Here is a 22,132-nt window from a genome sequence, read left to right as displayed (position 1 = left end):
GTGGCATATTATACTCGTAAAATATTCTTAACAACATCAAGACCCAAGCTCAGTCTTTCTAGAGGCTTTTATATTTAGCATATGGTGATTATGTGCGGGGAAGCAGTATGGATGTAGTATGTCATTATTAGAATGTGTGATTGCCCTTTTAAGCAACAATTAATTATACAGTAAAGGTTACGCCATCAATCTGATATAAAAACCTACATGTAAATAATAACTTATACTAAAAATAAGCCACTTGGTCGACGTACTGCACAGAAATAAAGCAGGATTTATCACAGTATCAGGTGACCATCTATTGCTGCTCAGAAAGTATGGGATAGTCACATATCATTCAGAATTATGGGCTGCTGTGTTGCCCATCCCTGCCATAGGCTCCTACGGGCCCATTTTGCACCTCAATGTGCCTCAGATTTTATGTGGATTCATATTGAGATGGTTTCTTATGTGATGCTTCATCACATGCCGTGGTACAGAGGTGTTCTACCCTAGAAGCACTGACTTAAGCTAATTTTACACTAGCGTTTCTGCTGGATCTGTCATGGTTCAGCAAAAACGCTTCCGTTACTGATAATACAACCGCATGCATCCTTTATGAACGGATCCGGTTGTATTATCTTTAACATTGCCAAGACGTCCGTCATGAACTCCATTGAAAGTCAATGGGGAACGGATCAGTTTTCTATTGTGTCAGAGAAAACTGATCTGTCCCCATTGACTTACATTGTGTGTCAGGATGAATCCGTCTTGCTACGCACCACATCGCGGACAGAAAAACACTGCTTGCAGCGTTATTCTGTCCGCGATGGGGACGCAACTAAACAGAAAGGAATGCATTCTGGTGCATTCAGTCTCGTTCCGTTCAGTTTTGTCCTCATTGACAATAAATGGGGACAAAACGGAAGCGTTTTCACCCCGCTATTGAGATCCTATGATGGAAAGCGCAAGTGTGAAAGTAGCCTTACACTGGTGCCATATGATTGCCAACAGAGTACCTAAAGGTCTGTACAGAACCCATGTGACATCATACATGGTCTATTTTGCTGATCTCAGAAAACCCCCTTAAGAGTACCACATTACTTTAAGGGGAGTAAATGGGTGTACAGTTGTAACTGTACTGGGCCTATTCATCGTTTCACTGGGATCAGCACACGGCCTAATGTAGTGGTCTGCAAACTGCTACTCACTGGGAGTTCAAAGCTGTTTTTGCAGTTTTACAGCAGTTGGAGATCTGCAGATCTAATGTGCATGGAGAAGAATCAATTATGTTGGATCCCAACTTGCGCGATCCTTCATTTTCCAGTATGTAAGCAGTTGCCAGAGGCGTCTGGTTGTGTGTTTTCCTCATCCATACTGCAATTGAGACTGGCTGATCTAACCATGCATGGTCATGGGAGAGTCAGGACAGCTGTTTAATCTCTATGCCTTGTTTCTGTCATCAAGAATAGCAGAGTCTGCAATACTATTCATCTCAGAACCCTAAAAGACTGCATTACAGTCACTGGCAGTCCGGGTCTGGTTGAAATGAGACCCCCAATATGACAGCCTTACTGGTTTCTTCTTTCTCAGCATCTATACAAAAAAAGATACTTAGCTGTGATGGAAACAATATTAGAAATCCCCATAATAATCCATTTTGCGGTCACGCTACAACTGCAGTGACAGGCGAGATGTGCAAATAGTTTTTCCATTAATTGTAACTGGACAGAATGTTCTTTTGTGCATTTACATGTAGTGATTAACAATATATCATATCTGTCGGACTGAAGCGATAATCACTGTGCTGAAAGATGGTTTCTTATACAGAACATTTATCTGATATCCCAGCAGTCAAACCCCCAGCAACTGAGAGAAATGGGGTGACCACGACTCCAATGGGACCAGACAGCTGAGCACTGTATTCTGGAAGTCCCACAGAAGTGAATAGAGCTATGGTTATGCTGTCACAGACGTTCCCGTGGCAGGTACCAGGAGATCGGAGAGACTGGCAACTCGTGGGTTAAATTGACAAGTTCCCTGTGGATCTTATTGTGTCTGTGTTTGGGTGAATGCCACACCCCTTGCTTCAGGTGTTGCTTGTTGGTAATTTACCTTTCCCATAAGTAGCCGCTTCTCACTCTTGGAGGTACGGTTTATACATTTTCTTCCTGCCTTCTAGGTAGCTGGTCGGTTGCACTCTGTGGTGTTTCTGGAGTTGCCAGTTTTCTTTTCTTATTCTATTGTGTTTGTTATATTCCCTGTTGTTTGTATCTGGGCCTGAGACAGAGACTTCAATTCGTTCATCTGGGGAAGAATGGGTTGTCTCTGGTCCTAACCTCATTCCAGGGCCTTATAGGAATATAAGGGCCTAGGTATCCTGCTTAAGAATATTCTTACCTTCAAGATCTTGTCATATTGATAGGTAGTTAGGGCCCGGATTATGGTTGTTTAGGAGGTGACCTGTTCCTTCCCTAGTTTCCAGGCCCAGTTACTGTTACCCCCACACTGATCGTGACATATGCATAACAACCCCCATTCCATTCATACAGGGACTAAGAGACTTCAGCTCCTGTAAACAGCAGGGGTCCCAGCAGTCAGACCCGCATAGATTTCATATTCCATAGGATAAGTGATAAATATTCTTATAGGAAAAAACACTTTAATGGTGTTTTCTGGGACTTAAAGAAGATGTGCCACAATATAAATGCATCCCGCCCAACAGATATCGCTGTTATATCATTTTCCCCAAATACAAGCCACTTATTTATGTATTGTTATTATCCATGTTGCCTCCCTTGCTGGCTGGATTCATTTTTCTATCACATTATACACTGCCCGTGTTCATGGTTATGACCACCCTGCAATCCAACAGTGGTGGTCGTGTTTGCGCACTATAGGAAAAAGCGCCGGCCTCTCTGGTGGTCGGGACCATGGGAGCTCACATAGGCTGGTGCTTTTTCCTATAGTGTGCAAACATGTGATGGAAAAATGAATCCAGCCAGCAAAGCAGGCAATATGGACAATCACAATACATTAGTAAGTGCCTTGTATGAACTTTCTCTACAAGATAAATGCCACCTGCTGAAGTGAGACAACGCCTTTAATGCCCTATTACATGGGCAGATTATTGTTAAGATGATCGCTTACAAGTGTTCGTATGAATGCTCGTTAGCGATAATCTGGCAGTGTAATATCGCTGCCAATTACCGCTTGTTCATCGGTTAATCGGGATCTTTTAACATATTAAAAAATCCTGGTTTGCTGGAGGCAGATCACGCAGTGTAATAGGCACTCTGCTCCCGGCAAACAATGAGACAATAATAGGCACAAGCTATACTTTAGTGATCGCTTGTCCCTATACTGAGGAGGAGATCGCGACATGTAATAGCAGCGGTCTCCTCCTCTAGCGAGCAGGCGGTTGACTGGAGGGAAAACTTCCTTCCCGACAATCGTCTGCTCTATCTGCCCGTGTAATAGGGCCCCTGTTCTAAAGTTATTAGACTACCATTGCACCCCGTGTCAAATCCATCTTCCTATTCAGTTGGTGTTGGTTACGTCCTGCATTGGAGCCTTGTAATGTAGGACACACAAGTGTCATTAGTATAAACAAGTCACATGGTTAGTGTCACATGTCTTGCTGATGTCAGGACACATCTCACTGCCCTAAGGCATGATGGATGGGACAGCGGACAAACCAGAAAGTAGGATTTAAGCATGGGGGATAAGAGAAAACTGCAAATGAGGTGAATCAAAAAAATAAAAAAATAAAAAATAAAAAAACACAATCCAAGGAGGAATGGGAGCTACAGCAATGGATGAAAATACACTTTAGAGTGAAAAGTAGTTTATGGCACAACCCCTTCAAATATTGATGATTAGGATACAGATACCAGATCACTGGAGGTCCAATACCTGGCACCCCAGCCGATCAGCAGTTGGAAGGGGCCACAATGCCAAGCAGGTGCTGCTGTCTCCTCCGCTGGTCACGTGCCCTTCTTTGCAGATACCAAGCACAGACAGCATTCAATGATTGGCGCTGTTCTTGGTATACTGTAAAGAGGTCGCTATGCTCATTCGATCACTGCAGACATTTAATTCCCACAAAACCCCTTTAAAGACACCTTTAAGAAAAAATGCTGAGATTTACCAAACAAGAACAAAGTCCATTGCACTAAAAACATTACAGGATTCACGGAATACGTTGTAAATCAATTACCTGAGGTGGTATAGGAACTTGCAGCATTAACAGGGAATAAGACCTCAGAGTTGTCATCTAAGACTTGTAATGGTGTCCAGCAGCAAACTTGGGGGTTTTCTGAGCTTCCTACGGGTGTCCTGAAATCAACAGCAATGGCAAATTAGAATTTTTCTCCAACAACCCAATCACCCGCCACAGTATATGGAGGCTCCACCAGGGGCGTAGCTAAAGGCTCATGGGCCCTGGTGGAACAGTTCAGCTTGGGCCCCCGTTCCCTCAGTGCTTTGTGACCAAGGGCAGAGAAGCACATAGCCTTCATATTGCCTGAGACAAAAATTGAAACAGCATCCCCCCTCCCTTCCATTTTGACCTAACTCCTTCCCTCCAGACAGAGGTGTAACTTGACCTGCATGCACTTTCTATAATACCGGTGTCTTCTAATGCAGCACAAGGGTCTTTGGGCCCCTCAGACTCCTGGGCTCGGTAGCGACTGCTACCACTGCACCCCCTATAGCTACGCCCCTGGGCTCCACGTATACAGTGTGAATGGTGCAAGATTATGTACAAGTCACAGTAGACAATCTACCTACACATCATGGTGTATTGCCACTTGTACAACCTTGTATACCATCTATGAATGTGGGTTAATGGGGTTATCCCATGATTGATGTAAAAAATTTAAAATCAGACATCATGTAGTACATGACAATAAAAAAACATTTGAACCAGCCCTGTCCCTCACATGGATCCAGAGATTCCCTCATTCATTGCTCCGCTAGATTCTCTTCAAGCTGGCAGCTCAGGGGGAGTGTCCGCTCTCAGGGGGAGTGTCCGCTCTCAGGGGGAGTGTCCGCTCTCAGGGGGAGTGTCCGCTCTCATTGGGTTTGTACTTTCTCAGAGGTGTGTCCTTTCTGTTGCAGCTCTCTCCTTGTAACTGATGGAACTGAGCATGTGTGACCACCTTAGCTATGTTATTGGAGTAGATGGAGTAATAAGAAAAAAGACAAACAGCAGGTGGCGCAATGCAGATAAATTTTATTCAATAATGCAATTACTAAAATTCAGATATATAATTTAGACTTTTTACAATAGTAAATGTCTCTTAGCCAGAACCTCAGCCTGATGACCACACAAATATGCCTAATAATTGGATATAGTGTATATTGATATCCAGTGGTATTCACCCATTTAGTGATATCAGTATGGCCAGTAGCCATTTGGTCATTGTGTCCCTTGTTAGCATATCAAAGGCAGGAAGGGCACATTGTAAAAGCAGTTGGACAATATTCTCGTGGTCAACAGATTGGGAAGAGATTTAGGTAGTCACAGGGTGGAGTCCATGGTGGGGGGCGTGGGCACAGGAACATATAGGCTATGTGAAACTTGGGAGGCTTGCTCTCTTCCTGCCAGCCCTTGGACCAACAACACTTCAGGAGCGAGCTAAGTATATATATGGCCTTGAGAAAATGAGAAAGCAGCACACTGTATAATTGAGGGGTGCACGTCCGGCCAATGTGGACCAGCACCTAGGTCCAATGAACTGGAAGTAGAAAAGCAGCCAGCAGCACTCCGAATAGACTAAAGAAAAATGTGGTTTATTGGACCCAAAGTCAAGCGACGTTTCAACAGCTTGTTGCTGTCTTTATCATGCTTGATAAAGACAGCAACAAGCTGTTGAAACGTCGCTTGACTTTGGGTCCAATAAACCACATTTTTCTTTAGTCTATTCGGAGTGCTGCTGGCTGCTTTTCTACTTTAAGTATATATCTGGTTATATGTGTATGTATATAAGAATAATATCCCAGTAGACTTTATATGTGTACATATAGATTAGGGCTGTTTCGATACCAAAATTTTGATTCGGTTTCGATACCAAGAAAAATTATTGCGATACTCGATACCATGCGAAAAAAATATAACACCAAAAAAGCCGCATACGTTGCGCATTTTATGGAACGTCCGGCCCATAATCGAACAGTCCTATCCTATTTTTAAAAATAGCAGATTTTTAAAATATTTTAATAGTTTGGACTTTTCAGACGTCGCAATATGTAATATTTTTATTTATTTATTGTTTATATATTTTATATGCAAAATTGGGAAAGGGGGTAATTTATACTTAAACTAATATTTTGGTGGGGTTTTTAACTTTTTTTTTTTTTTTTACTTTTTATTTAATAACTATTTCCCCCCTCAGGGGACTAGAACCTGGGATCTTTTAATCCCTTGTCCTATTCACCCTAATAGAGCTCTATCTGGGTGAATAGGACTTCACACTGTCCCTGCTGCCATGTGCATACTACACACAGCAGCAGGGAGCTTACCATGGCAGCAAGGGCTTCAGTAGCGTCCTGGTTGCCATGGTAACAGCAGCCAGGGCTTCAGTAGCGTCCTGGTTGCCATGGTAACAGATCGGAGCCCCAGGATTACACTGCTGGGGCTCCGATTGGAATTGCCACTGCACCACCAATGAAGAGGAGGGGAGAGGACCCTGTGGCTACTGCCACCAATGATTTTAATACTGGGGGGTTGGGGGGGGGGGGAGGAAGGCACTGCGCCACCAATGATTTAATACTAGGGGGGAGGGAGGGCGCATTGCACCACCAATGATAATTAACGTTTAATACAGGAGGCTGGGTGCGGGCAGCAGAATCACATAGTCGTCACCCAGCCTCTATGACAGCAAGCTGTGATCAGCGGCAGTTAACCCCCGGGGTTAACTGCCGCTGATCGCAGCTTCCTTTCATAGAGGCTGGGCGATGGCTATGCGATTCTGCACCCAGCCTCCTGTATTTGTATTAAACGTTAACTTTCATTGGTGGCGCAGTGCACCCTTCCCGCCTCCGCCCCGGCAGTAGCGGCACAGGGGGGAGGGAGAGACTCCTTCTCCCCTGTGCTGCTGAGGGAACATGGCGCGCGCTGATAGCAGCACGCTCCATGCTCTTTGATACTAGGCTGTGCAGTAGCGCATCCTAGTATCGAAAAATGTCAAATCCCGGTATCGAGGTTAATACCGGACAAAAGTATTGAAGGGGTATTGAAAATTCGATACCCGAAACAACCCTAATATAGATATTTGCTGTACGTGTAGATTATATATTTATGCATGAGTCTCTATATGTACATCTACTAATGGTTAGGAGCTGGATGTAAATTGGTTAGAAGTGTAGATCCAGGATCTGGATATACTTGCTATACATACTTGCTATACATACAGTACACATTTTTAGCCACATTTCTTAGCAGCCAGGGAGGGCAGGACCGGAGCCAGCTGTGTGTGGGGGTGTCCTCTATGTTATTTGTAGTGTCTGCATCTTTATGTATAATGTCCATTGCGTTGTCATCTCTGTTATCAGTAATCTATTTTTATATATAAGTATCTGCGAGGGTTGTATGTTACTCTTGGGGTGTATGAAGGACTGGAGGGTGTGTATATGATACACAGAACAAGCGGGTTACATTGGAAACAAAGACACCAGTCTAGGAAAAGAATAGAAGGGACGGAATACGGAGATGGACATAAATCTCCAAGTTCCGATAAGCAAATCTCCCTTCATCAGTAAAGTATGGACATAGCCCAACATTAGTGATTATGGAGGGCATATACACAGACAGTACATAAAAAGTACGAGCTCAGAGTCTAGTTGGCGATCTTGCAGATAAAGTATGATTTATGTGTTCCCAGACAACTCATTTGAAGGCGTCTACTTACTTTTCACGGGTAGACTAAAAATCGCATGCGGAGACTACTGCTGATTGGATTATGTGAGTATTCACAGTATCTGCTATCATGCAGATGTTTTATTGAGTGTATAATTGAAAATTGGATCAGAATGCCACTATTTACCTCATACATTCGCATCACACGGAGATCCAACTATCCATTCAGCACCACAACAGCTTCACAGACCCGGAGGCTGATAACATCACACTGTGCTCATTACATTACGACATTTCTTACACCACTTTGCAAATGCTGCCAAAGGGCTATAAAACTAAAGTTATATGGAAGCAGTTTATTTTACATACCGACTTCTTTCTATTGTTGTTCACGGAACTCTGATCACGTAAAGTCCCAAAAAAGTATGAAATGTAAACTATAGAAAATTCACAAGGGTCAATATCGCCAGGCAATGGTCAGGAGGGAACCCTCATGTGAACTTTCATTCCTGATCATTTCACACTGGTTGACTGCATTTACATGAAGCAGTCATTGGGGCTGTATGGGAATGAACAATCTGTACTACGATCATTCATCCCCATACAGTTTCATTGTTAGCTTACAAAGGACTATCTGCTGCCAACCAACAATGACTTTGTGCCACAGTCATACAGCAAAATACTATTGAGAGCCAAACTGGAATATTTGCTGATACACTAGGAAATTGTGTCTGTCAATTTATGTTAATTATTAAAATTGCTCCCTTTATGAACACGAAAGGACTATTAAAGGGTAACCTCTGGCCGCTGCCTTATTTCCTCAGCAGACCGAAAGTGGTTTGGTCCTGTGACCGCTGTGGCCAGTCACTGACCTCAGTGCTCATATGTGCTAGAATGTCACATCAGTGAAGTCAATTGATTGGCCGTATCGGTCATAGGACCATACTACATCCAGTCCAGTGGGGACCAAAAACATGTGGGAGCAAGGTAAAGGCAGAGTTTTTTTTTGTTACGCAGCCACAGGTTACCACCGTTGTGCAGACAACCCCCTTAATAGAGTGGGGAAACTAAAGTGGTTGCACAGAATAACCCCTCTTTTACTTGTATAACCAGTCATTCAGACAGGTTTCAAAAGTAAGTTAGGTGGGGGTGCAACCTTTTAGACCCCCACAGTTGCAGAGAAAGGGGCAGTCAAAAATAGCAAAATGAGTGTATTTGCCTATTCCTCACACCTCAATTCTCCATCTCACATTTACCTCTATGGAGAGGGACAGTATATTCTTTTCCTGTTCATTGCATTGGGGGGTTCTTGTTTTCTGCACAGTGGGGGTCCCAAGTGTTAGACTCCCACGTAACGTTCGTTGAACCCTGACTGATGGGTTTAAAAGGTAATAAGTGATCTTGGACCAAGATATTTATGGTGTTTCTAACACGCAAATTTAGGGCTCATGAACGTACGTGTGCAACTAGTGCCCATATTGCCGCCCGTAAACACTTGAATGGGTCCGCAAGATACAGAGCGGTGCGGAGGCATGGAGCAGAAGTCCACAGAAGCACTAGGGAGCACTTCTGTGGGAGTTCAGTCCATGCCTGGGCACTGCAAAAAAATAGAACATAGACTCATTGAAGTGAATGGGTCCGCATCCACAAATTGCGACCACACATTTGTGTGCATGAGCAATTATGGTATATTTACAGGATATGCCATAAATGTGTAATAGGTACAGGTCCCAGAGAACTGCCGTGATGTATTATCAGACAGATAAATAAATCTAGATAGGTCATCAGTATCTGATCGGTGGGGTCTAACACCTGGGGCACCTGCCAATCAGCTGTTTGAGAAGGCACTGGTGTTAGCAGTAGCACCGCAGCCTTCTCACAGCTTTGCCCTGGCATTGGATATCCTATTTATTGGTCACATGACCCAGGAGCAGCTCAACCCCATTGAAGTGAATGGGGCTGAGCTGCGATACCAGGCACAGCCGCTATACAGTGTACGGCGCGGTGCTTGCTGAGCTGGGGGAAGGCAGCAGCACTACAGTGAGTGCCGATCCCTTCTCAAATCTCTGATCAGTGGGGGTCCCGGGTGTCGCACCCCCACCGATCAGATAAGGATGATGACCCAGAGAATGGGTCAGCAGTATAAATGTCTTGGAAAACTCTTTTAAGTGGTGCACACCTCCTAATAATTGTGAAGCATCTTTGCAGGCCCGTGCACCAAAAGTGAAATCTGTGACAGCAAGGGAGCTGGCGTAGACTTCAGGTATAATCCATACCAATTTCCTGGAGAAAATTATACTAAGGGTCCATTCACACGTCCGTAAGTGTTTTGCGGATCCGCAAAACACGGACACCTGCAATGTGCGATCCGCAATTTGCGGACTGCACATCACAGATACTATAAATAGAAAATGCCTTTTCTGGTCCGCAATTGCGGACAAGAATAGGACATGTTCTATTTTTTTCAGGAACTAAATTGCGGATCCCGAAAAAACTGATGCGAATTCCGAAAATGCGGATGCGGATCCAGGAAATGTGGATTTGCATCCGTTCCAGCCCCATTGAAAGTGAATGGGTCCGCAAATTGCGGAACGAATGCGGACCCAAATTACGGACGTGTGAATGAACCCTTAAATGTGCAGTGTCAGCTACGCTTGCCCTGTTTCTCCTTTTGGAAAGGTGGCAAGCGGGTGTGCACCCAATTTGTGACTTTCTGAAGCAGAGGAGTTGATATATGCCCCCTTTCCCCATTGAATCTATAATGCATTCCACCGAATCTGGGTATAAAGGTAAGAAACACAATGAGTCAGGAAGCTTCTTCTGCACATTGTGTCTTCAATGTAAAAGTCGAATCTGTAGAAGTTTGTTTCCTTTGCCATGAAAAGCAGACTGCTGGCAAACGCTCCCACTGTCTAAACCATACGGTGCAAGGAAAGACTGAGACGTCTTTTGTGTCTTCTCTGTTAGCACGGTTTCATGTTCCTCTGACAGATCAGACATGCTGTATTCTGTCAGATTTCAGCAGCAATAACAATAACAACCCAAACAAGTCTCATAAGAAGTATCGTGTGAGATGACAGACCCATACAAAGTGGTGCTGTGATTAGGGAAAACTTACTGTTCAGCAGAAACACTCTCATCAGTTCTAACTTCTGACTTGCTGACAGGTTGTGCCTCATACGTGTCATAGTCATCCAAGTCTTCATCATCTATGCTCTTCACGTCCAGCTTTCTATAGCCGAAATCCCCATTAACACACGGAGAATCGTTACTCCAGGAGCAGTCTGTATTTTCTTTGTCATTCAAGTTCATCTCAAACTGCACTTCAAAGTTAGAGAGAGCAGCTGAGGACCTGTCAGAATGCTCCTCTGAACCCTCCATGCCGCTCATCAAGGTCTTTGAACCCGCAGGCGGATGCGGATCTTCCATATCGCCGTCATCATCAAACGAGATGATAGTCGACACTTTCTTCTTCTTTTTACGATCCTTTTTCGCTTTGCCATCTACAGGAAACAAAACAGAATGCTTTAGGAAAGTACAGCGAACGAGGACGATAAGCGGCTTTGTTGGAAACAATAGAAGTCATATTCAGGAGAAATCTGTGCCCAGGATGAATACCTCTACTCTGGAGTCAAATAGTCTCCTTATTTTATAATTATGTGCTACAAAAAGAAAATCACTGCTTAAGAAATAAACAAAGCAAGTTATCTTTGTTACTGAACTTCCTTTAACCCTTTAATAAACAGGCCTGAAATGGCCTTAAAGGCTATGGACACCTTCAAGGGCATTTTGTTTTATAATTGACTTTTACTCATTTTGGGCTACAATTTTTTTTTTCTATTGGTCTTTATTGAAAAAAAAATAAAAAGTTCAGCCTTATCTGAGATACAAGTGTTAAAAATTAGTCTGTTTGTAGGCTGTCATTTAGTGTTTTCTTTGAATCCCCTGATCCCACAGCTCACATCTAGTTCTTATCTCGTATTTCCTGACCTCATAAACACAGTTTTAAAGCTCATCTGTCAGCAGATTTGTCCCTATGACACTGGCTGACCTGTTACATGTGCAGTTGGCAGCTGAAGGAGTCTCTGTTGGTCCCATGTTCATATGTGCCCGCATTACTGAGAAATATTATGTTTTACTATATGCAAAGGAGCCTCTAGGAGCAATGGAGATATTGCCATTGAAGAGAGAGCTGAACCCATTGCTCCTAGAGGCTCATTTGCATACAATAAAACATCATTTTCTCAGCAATGTGGACACATATGAACAGGGACCAACAGAGACTCTTTCAGCTGCCAAGTACACATGCAACAAGTCAGCTAATTGTACAGGTACAAATCTGCTGACACATGCCCTTTAAGCCATATTCTTATCGGTTAAAGGGGTTCTGAACCTTCATTTAACTGATGATCTATCCTCTGGATAGATCATCAGCTTCTGATCGGCGGGGGTCCGACACCTGGGACCCCCGCCGATCAGCTGTTTGAGAAGCCAGCGGTGCTCCAGCAGCGCCGCTGCCTTCTCACTATTTACCGTCGGCCGCCCGCCCACTGACGTCACGACTTGTATCAACTAGAGTGGGCGCGGCTAAGCTCCATTCAAGTGAACAGAGCTTAGCCGCGCCCACTATAGTTGATACAAGTTGTGACGTCAGTGGGCGGGCGGCCGACGGTAAATAGTGAGAAGGCAGCGGCGCTGCTGGAGCACCGCTGGCTTCTCAAACAGCTGATCGGCGGGGGTCCCAGGTGTCGGACCCCCGCCGATCAGAAGCTGATGATCTATCCAGAGGATAGATCATCAGTTAAATGAAGGTGCAGAACCCCTTTAAGCTATAATAAGTGTTTATGAGGTCAGGAAATCAAAGATAAGAGCTAAACATGAGCAGTCAGATGAGGGGATTCAAAGAAAATACAAAGTGACAGCCTGCAAACAGACTTCTTTTTAACCCCTGTATTTCAGAAACAGCTGATTATTTTTAATAAAGAACAATTAAAAAAAATATTTTTAGCCCAAAATGAGTAAAATGCAACAATAAAAATGGCACCAAGGGTGTCCATAGCTTTTAAGGACCAGACCAGACATAATTTAGCTTACTTGGACCCATCCTGATTATAAGTCATCAGCAAAAAAGTTGGAAAACCCCTCTAATGCATGATGTAGTGCCTGGGAGGGGGCCTGGAGTTATGTCATGGGTGGTGTTTTATATGTCTGGAGTGTGTGGATGTTTCTTCTTTATGCAACTGAACAGGAAGAGAAGGGAACACATCTGGTCAGCACCTAAGTGGAAGAGCCCGCAGCCTTTGTGACAGCACTGGAGATGACAGTGCGAGGGAGGGGTAAGTACTAACTAAGCTGTCTTTCTTCCACAGGGCAGAAGAAAGGACTGATTTCCTAAAAAGTCTGGAGAACCCCTTTAATGATCTCCGTTTAAGTCATGAAACTCACCTGATGCAAGACTTCTGGAAAGCACTGGCAAAGGGTCAGAGTCCTGCTCTGGTTTTATTAAAATAGATACGGCAGAAGATGATGTGATCTCTCGAAGGAGACTGCTGACGCCTTGTGTGGACTCCTTAAGTAAAGAAGTGACATTCTGAGTGGACTCCTTCAGAAGGTGCGACACTGTAGGAACTGTCTTTGCTTGTCCATTTAGATCCTTGTTATCAATATTTATTGCAAACAGGATGGAGTTCAAACCTGAGAATGTTAAAAATACAATCTTATCATAAGAAAGGGAAAGTCATCAAAATCAAATCTATCTAGATGTTAACCAGAAGATGACCATTAACATGAGAGTGGATCAAGTCGATGTTGATGTATTAGCTGACAATCTTTTAGCGGGTCTGACCACTGCACCTCCGCTGATCAGCTATTCTACAGTAACTGCAGCTGCATCTATTGTGTAGTGGATTCACTTCAATGGGAGCAGAGCTGCAGTAACCAGCTACATCGACTACACTGGCGTCAGATCTACTCCCGAACGGTTGATTGGTGGATCTGCAAAGGTGTCCTCCGTCTCCTATCTTCTATATACAGAAGACAAAGGACGTAGTAGTGGGCAGTCCCGAACGCTGCGTGCGCACTCCCGTCGGACCGGGATAGTGGCAATATTCGCGATAAGAATTTGTGATTAGAATATTCGCGATAAGAATTTGTGATTAGAATATTCGCGATCAACTACTTAGGACGAAGAGGGCGTGTTTAAGTCTAGAGAAAGCCGATTGGTTGGGGGGAGGCTGTGCATTCCCAAGATGAGCCAAATGAATTCTGGGTAGTTAGGGAGGGAGGTCTTAGCCTCAGGGCAAGGATATCGGCGGCCATCTTGAGAAGATAGTCAGAAAGAAGTCTTGTGAGGAGCGGTTGCTATGGACGGAATCTTATTGTGTTCACATACCACTTGTTTAATAATTAGTGATTATGGATTATCACCACAGCAGCAACAACATATATGAAAATTGAATTTTGACTGAAAATATGACAGTTATCCTAAGTGTAACTGTCGATTCAAGTGATTTTTTTTTTTTTTTTTTTTGGATAAACTGTCGGGTGGGTGTGCATGTGGAATAATAGCCATCATATGACTAATATCTCGCATTTTTTGCAGCTTTTCCATCCACAGTCTGTAATTCTATATTTTTTATTCCTAAGCTCGTGGACGGAGACTAGCTAGAAACATGTCTGCCCATACACTACTAAAGGAGAAACAGGGAATCCTGCTCTCTAAGGCTCTATTCACACGTCCGCAAATGGGTCCGCATCCATTCCGCAATTTTGCGGAACAGGTGCGGACCCATTCATTCTCTATGGGGACGGAATGGATGCGGACAGCACACAGTGTGCTGTCTGCATCCGCAATTGCGGAGCGCGGCCCCGATCTTCGGGTCCGAAGCTCCGCAAAAGATAGAACATGTCCTATTCTTGTCCTCAGCTTGCAGACAAGAATAGGCATTTCTATGGGGGTGACGGGCTGGTGTGTTGCGGACCCACAATTTGCGGGTCCGCAACACATCACGGACATGTGAATGGAGCCTAACTCTCTGCAGCACACCCTCAGAGGCAGCAGCAGTTTTAATGTAAATTCAGCAGGTGGTTAAGACACTAAATCACTTACAAATCAGCAGTAGTCTCTCTGTCTGTGTCTGATTTGAACAGTGAATTGAGAGTTAGTGAAGAGGAGGGGGGCAGAAAAGGAGCCTGATAACAGGAAAATAAAACATTTCTCTAATAAGATATATTACAAAGTTTCTTATAGTCACCTGTACTATTCATTAATGGGGGAAAAACTAAATATTTATGGAACAATGCTAATTTGTCCAATTTTTTTATCAGAGTATCTTAAACCAACTAAAAATTTGTTCCCACTTCAAGCCACATTTATGTGGAATTCTCCTTCTGATCATTCCCCCTACAGATTCCCACCAGAATAGTGCTCAAACCTGTCCTTACACACAGATTTCTGTCACTGGAAATCACTGACACAAGGTTCAAGGGAGCGTGAAGAAGTGAAGGAAATTTCCAGTTACAGAGATCAATCAGCAATGCCAAAGGATCATGGATGCTCTACATCCTATAAGAAATCAAAAGAAAAAAATGAATGGAACTACTCTTTCATCCATCCTCTTCTGGAGTCAAACATGCTCAGTTATGTTTGAGTTAAGCTTACCAGCTGCCATAGTAGGAAGCATGCTGGAACGTTCCTCATCTAACAGAAATGACCAGTCTTCATAGAAGAAACTAAAAATCAATAAAATAAAGGGGGGAAAAAAGCTTATAGCATTATGAAAGACTGAACACAATTTCAACAGCAATGACACATAATATATTGCCTCTCATTAAGTAAGTCTTGAAGAGCACTTGTCTGTATATGTTCCTGTCTTGTTTTCTTCTCTCAAATATGGCTCAAAGTATTATGAAAAAATGGGTGACAACCAGTTCTATTACAGCTTTCACCAGGATCGTTACCTAGCTTTTCTCAGACTCCTCAAATCTGCATACATGCAGTAACACAGTGAAAGCTAAATAAAAAATAGTATGAGAACTGTATTAGGATATAGGAGGGCACCCAGGTTCCCCAGAAACAGATCTAAGAACCAATGTGTAAGGGTACTTTCACACTTGCGGCAGAGGATTCCGGCAGGCAGTTCCGTCACCGGATCCTGATCCGTATGAAAAATGCATTGAAATGTCAGATCCGTCTCATCAGGAAAAAACGGATCCGGCATTTATTTTTTTCCCATTTTTTGCGGTCTGAGCATGCGCAGACTGCAATTCCGGATCCGTTTTGCCGGAACAATCGGGGCCGGATCCGGCATTAATGCATGTCAATGGGGAAAAATGCTGCATCCGGCATGTGTTCCGGAATTTTGGACGGAGATAAAACCGCAGCATGCTGCGGTATTATCTCAGTCCTGAAAAGTCAAAAAGACTGAACTGAAGACATCCTGATGCATCCTGAACGGATTGCTCTCCATTCAGAATGTATTAGGATAAAACTGATCAGTTTTTTTCCGGTATTGAGCCCCTAGGACAGAACCTCAATGCCGGAAAAGAATAATGCTAGTGTGAAAGTACCCTTATAAGGGCATTTTAATTATAATTGCTATTGGTTCTTTCACTTTAATTTTTACTTGTTAGTTTACTATTAATTATTTACCTTTTACTGCAATGGTATTCTTTTTAATGTAATGAGTTAGTATAACATATACAAGATCCCTATTGTAAAAGGCTACATTCCTGAGTGTTGGATTGCTCAGAAAAGCTTAGGAGGGTCCATTAAGTAAAAAAAGTTCTATGCACGAGACAAAGCTCTCAGTTCCACTCATAGCATCGATCAGGATGTTGTCATCTGACACTCTCTCTGTATGAGCATGGGGTGTCAACCATGTACCATGTTGATAGCGTGTCGACGGGAGCCCATCCCATTGATGTGGAAAGCCAGGTTGATTGATTGTCATTTACTACTACACTATACACTCACCTAAAGAATTATTAGGAACACCATACTAATACGGTGTTGGACCCCCTTTTGCCTTCAGAACTGCCTTAATTCTACATGGCATTGATTCAACAAGGTGCTGATAGCATTCTTTAAAATGTTGGCCCATATTGATAGGATAGCATCTTGCAGTTGATGGAGATTTGAGGGATGCACATCCAGGGCACGAAGCTCCCGTTCCACCACATCCCAAAGAAGCTCTATTGGGTTGAGATCTGGTGACTGTGGGGGCCATTTTAGTACAGTGAACTCATTGTCATGTTCAAAAAACCAATTTGAAATGATTCGAGCTTTGTGACATGGTGCATTATCCTGCTGGAAGTAGCCATCAGAGGATGGGTACATGGTGGTCACGAAGGGATGGACATGGTCAGAAACAATGCTCAGGTAGCCCGTGGCATTTAAACGATGGCCAATTGGCACTAAGGGGCCTAAAGTGTGCCCCGAACATCCCCCACACCATTACACCACCACCACCAGCCTGCACAGTGGTAACAAGGCATGATGGATACATGTTCTTATTCTGTTTACGCCAAATTCGGACTCTACCATTTGAATGTCTCAACAGAAATCGAGACTCATCAGACCAGGCAACATTTTTCCAGTCTTCAACAGTCCAATTTTGGTGAGCTCGTGCAAATTGTAGCCTCTTTTTCCTATTTGTAGTGGAGATGAGTGGTACCCGGTGGGGTCTTCTGCTGTTGTAGCCCACCTTTCTTTCCCATTCTGACATTCAGTTTGGAGTTCAGGAGATTGTCTTGACCAGGACCACAACCCTACATGCATTGAAGCAACTGCCATGTGATTGGTTGACTAGATAATCGCATTAATGAGAAATAGAACAGGTGTTCCTAATAATTCTTTAGGTGAGTGTATATGATTTGTTTGTATTTATCTTAAATATATTTTATTACACTTAACAAATGATTTTATTCAGTTAGCCTTGTTAAGCCTATTTTATTCTCATATCTTTGAATTCATGGCAAAACAAGTAAGAAAATGGATAATATTAGTTCTATAAGAGTTATGCTCAATGTGTTGTACCAGGCCAATCTTTACAAATCTGTAAATTACAGGGGTAATGATTATATATGGAGGCACAAATAATGCCCATCATATGCCATATGGCAAAGGTAGCAATGCTGCTAGGGCAGAACATGGTGTATCACAGGGGTACTACCACACGATAGCAAACTGAGTGCCTATGGATCCATAATCTGGACCTAAATACACACTGCATTACAAAAAACAAGGTCCCTAGGCATGCAGTGTTAACCAGCCCTGATTAAACCAACAGAATTCAGAATCCAATGGGGGTTGTTATACACCATTTAAGCTAGCCATACACAGAGTAATGTTGGCCAAACCTTTGGTTTTTGGTGGGATCATCCAACCACTTAATGTGCATGGGAGCCTCTCAAATCTCTCTATAGCAGATTTCGGGATAAAGATTGGACTGTTTGATTTCAACATGACAAATCCTTTTGTTATCAGTCGAGATAAGCTGCCGCCAGAGGTGTGGTAGTGGCCTTCCACTCTCTCTGCATTGAAAACAGATGAATGCTTATGATGGGGTTGGAAAGGGTGGAAATATAGCTGTTGGCCAAACAAGTTTTGGCAGACCGCTAGCAAAAGTGTATGGCCAGCCCTAGGTAAAACAAACCTCTCTCAACCATACTTTTGCTAATTGTGCATTTGGTACTGCTAAAAATACTAATTTCCTGATGTGTGTGGATACAACATTATCATCTGTAATAACTTGCCTCTATTCCTTTTATCGAAGCACATTGACCTAAATTCTATTGCTAGACATGATTTATTTGATCAAGATTGTCTACAACAGGAAACCATGTTTTTCAAGTTTGCTGGTCTGAGTGTTACCTAAGCCTGTTAGGATCTGCAAGCAGCATATGTACGTAGCGCTCCAGGGAATGTTCATTCAAAGCACATCGCAGCCAGGCGCGGCCCCTCCCTACATCAGTGGTTATGTTCTTCAAAGCGTAGAATCTCTGAAGTTCGTGCTTGTTAAGAATTTCTTTCACGTACACCCAAAATACGGGTTCTGCAAAAAAAAAAAAAAATACATAAATAAGAATTTGTAGTAAACATTACAGTTCCTCTTCAGGACAAGAGGACACAACTAAGAAAAATAAATTTTCAAAGTGTAAGTCCCCATTTTGTTCACTGGACAGGCAGCAGCTTCATTTTCCTGGAGCATGGGGGAAGCATTTGCCCAGAATAAAGCATACCTTTTGGGTAGGGTGTCTACTTTTTCCCAGAAGGGTACATCCACATGGTAAAATATTGAAAAAGTCCCTTTATTTCCTGGATTGTCAGGGAGATTAGCCATATAAAAGGTCATTTCCATCAGAAAGGGATCTTTTTAAACACCTCAAAAAAAAAATCTAAATCAATGCTGAATCCCCCACCATTCCTGCACCGCCCCGATGGTCCTCAAGATTATTTTGGTTTCAGCCACTACAGCGATGATGTGTCAGACTCCCTCATGTGACCACTGAGGCCAGTGACTGGCTGCAGCAAGCAGGTACACTAGATAGTAACATCCTCTCTGGAAGTCAGCACAAGATGATTGAAAGCACCAAAGCGGCGGAATTTGAACAGTGAGAGATTGAGCAGGTGAGTAAGCCTTCCTGGTTCCTGGGAAACTCTTTAAAACTCGATATTCATAGACATTCATTTTTAGAATTTTTGCCCTTTTTTGGCTTTTTTTCACCAGTTCTATGCCATTGAAAATTAAATGGGTTGTCTGCTTCCTGGCTACTGTTAACCAATGTTTATGTAAGATGATTACTCCTATGACACTTTATAATACAGCCCTTGCTGATGTTGTGCACCGTTTGCTTTATTTCATTCGCCGTGTCCCCTTGTTGGACAAATGTTTTGTGCTGAATGCTTGGAGGTCCTGTCCATAAGATAGCCGCCGAAGAGGGTCATGTGACCCGACTCATCACTCAGCCTCCTACATTCAAACACACCATACCTTCAACTAAACTTACACCCTTTATTAAAGGGGTTCTCTCACTTCAGCAAATGGCAGTTGATAGGGGATAGCTATCGGTGGATGTCCTACCGCTGGGACCCCCACTGGTCACGAGAATAAGGGCCCCGTACCCGCTGCAGCCCCCCTGAAATGAATAGAGGGGCCAGTCGCACATGCGTGTGGCCGCTCTATTCATTTCTAAGAGAGTTCCGGAGATAGCCGAGTACAGTGCCCCAGTACCCCTAGTAGTGAGGCGATTGCATTGATTACCTCCTTATCTAAAAGGGGTTGTCTACTGTTTATTAAGCCAAAGATTATGCTCTGGACAGTCAATGACTAGCTGATCAGTGAGGGTCTGAAATCTACAACTCCCATCATGCCCTGCTGTAGGCTGATAGCTGTAGACTGTCGAAGCATACTGGTAGTTGTAGCTTTGCAACAGCTGGAGGGCCGCAGGTTGGGCATCTCTGGTCTAAAGGCTATCTATTTATCTCTCCATCTACTGAATGCATACACGGTCCCCATCAGTTGGAACTTGTGTATATCGTTGTCATACCTCTGTACGATTAGCTGATCGGTGGGGGTCTTCCAGTGACAAGGTAGCCTTCACAGATGGGACCTACACAAAGAGCTTCTCATTTTCATAAAGCAGTGATGAAAATGACATTTATTCATATTTCTACTGTTTGCATGTGTCTTTGCGCATGGCCATGTGCTGCTACTTGTAGTCCTTGTTTGCTTTTACATTGAAGTCGAGGTAGCGTGCACCTGATCCATTTTTTCCCATTGTTTGAAGGTGCCGGTCTAACTATGTTTTTTGTATTGTACACCTGGGGGAGCGGCTGCCCCCTTTTTTGGACCATGCACTCCCTGCCCACTTTCCCGGGGCTTCTAATTAGAGAGTATAATATATTGTAGCTAGATTCTACTTTGCCCTGACTTTTGTAGGCCAACAACTCAAGAGAGGGGGGTCTGATAGTGTAGATCCCATCTATGGAAGCCACCTTGTTGCTGGTAGACAAATTTTGATAAAAAATTTGCACAAAAGGGCTTCATATAGTAGGTATAGGAGTAACGCAATTTACATTTGTTCATGTTTCCAGTGTTTGGTGGTGTCTCTGCGCATGGCCGTGTGCTGCTACTTGTAGTCCTCGTTTGCTATGACATCATACAATGTGGAAGTTCAGTGGGGAAGGACATGGACATATGAAAAATAACTACTATGTAAAATCCTTCTGCTATGTTCTTTTTCTGGAGAGCCAGAAGACCGAAAAACGAGTGTACATTATACGTACATGGCGAACGCTTGCAATCAAATCGTTAATAGAGCTTTGCGATAATGAGCATTAGAAGATGTGGTAGGAATCGTGAAGACTGCTAAACGGTAAAGCATAATGCGCTCTGGCTTGGTACATTAGCCAAATGACTAAATAAAATGCTGCTGCAACAAGCCATGCAAAGTGCACACGGAGGAACTGTCACAACATAATTAGGCGGAGTGGCGATAATAGCGGGTTACCTGTCTCTGTTTTACTGGAGAATCCTGCTGCCTGTTTGATGGCTGCTGCTGTTAATGCTAATCCTCTGCTTCTCTTCAAGCCATGCTGAAGAACAGCTTCAAACTGAGCGCACAGACAAATAACCCTGCAAAAAAAAACAACCGCAAATGCATAATTACAGAAGGAACCTTAAACACGATGAAAAGGTGGAGGGGAAGAAGCGTCGCAGTGTGTCAGAGCGCAACGCCCTACAAGTCGGTATCATTACATCGCATCATTTTCTTATTTCTGCATGAATTGAACGCGACTCATATTATTATCAGACGATTACGCTGACCCTCTACTTTCCGCAAGCTTTTGAAGATGAACAGAATTTACTATTTACGGTAATTGCGCCGTTTTTCTTGGGATGGCGGTGCTCCGTTCAATACAGAGAAAATAATGGGCAGCAGAATAAAGTTAAGGATCCCTGCAGCCGCTTCCTCCACTTCGAAGAGTAATCTGCATTGACTCTGTAATTTATATTCACTTTTTGTATAGCTGTTGGAAGAGTACGAGTGGAAGCCCTTAACGGGCACTGTCCCCAAAATAAATATAAAATTACTGTATTAGATCACAAAACGGAGCCACATTTCAACTGGAATCATCATAGAAATGTTGCTGTATCTAGATATTGCTGTTATATACTTATTATAGCGCCCCCTGGTGTTCTTCCGATTCCCTCTTAAAACGTCCACCTGCTGGTGAGAAGAAGCCACTTCTAGCATGTCAATTCTTATTAAAGGGGTTGCCCCACTACA

At 43.3% G+C, this 22,132-nt stretch overlaps 1 protein-coding gene across 1 annotated transcript in view; it reads right to left on the bottom strand.

Annotated features, from left to right (window-relative positions):
* SNX29 (sorting nexin 29) overlaps window positions 1–22,132 on the bottom strand; it is a 503,522-nt gene that overhangs the window by 418,600 nt on the left and 62,790 nt on the right. Inside the window, exons 4-9 of the mRNA XM_044303674.1 lie at window positions 21,353–21,477; window positions 18,714–18,894; window positions 15,501–15,571; window positions 13,286–13,534; window positions 10,959–11,343; window positions 4,199–4,317 (exon numbers count right to left, since the gene is read on the bottom strand). Of these exons, the coding sequence (XP_044159609.1) occupies window positions 4,199–4,317; window positions 10,959–11,343; window positions 13,286–13,534; window positions 15,501–15,571; window positions 18,714–18,894; window positions 21,353–21,477 (1,130 nt within the window). The remainder of the gene's footprint in view (window positions 1–4,198; window positions 4,318–10,958; window positions 11,344–13,285; window positions 13,535–15,500; window positions 15,572–18,713; window positions 18,895–21,352; window positions 21,478–22,132) is intronic.

Source organism: Bufo gargarizans, chromosome 8 (assembly GCF_014858855.1).
Source record: "Bufo gargarizans isolate SCDJY-AF-19 chromosome 8, ASM1485885v1, whole genome shotgun sequence".
NCBI lineage: Eukaryota > Metazoa > Chordata > Amphibia > Anura > Bufonidae > Bufo > Bufo gargarizans.
This window is presented reverse-complemented; position numbering and strand designations above follow the sequence as displayed.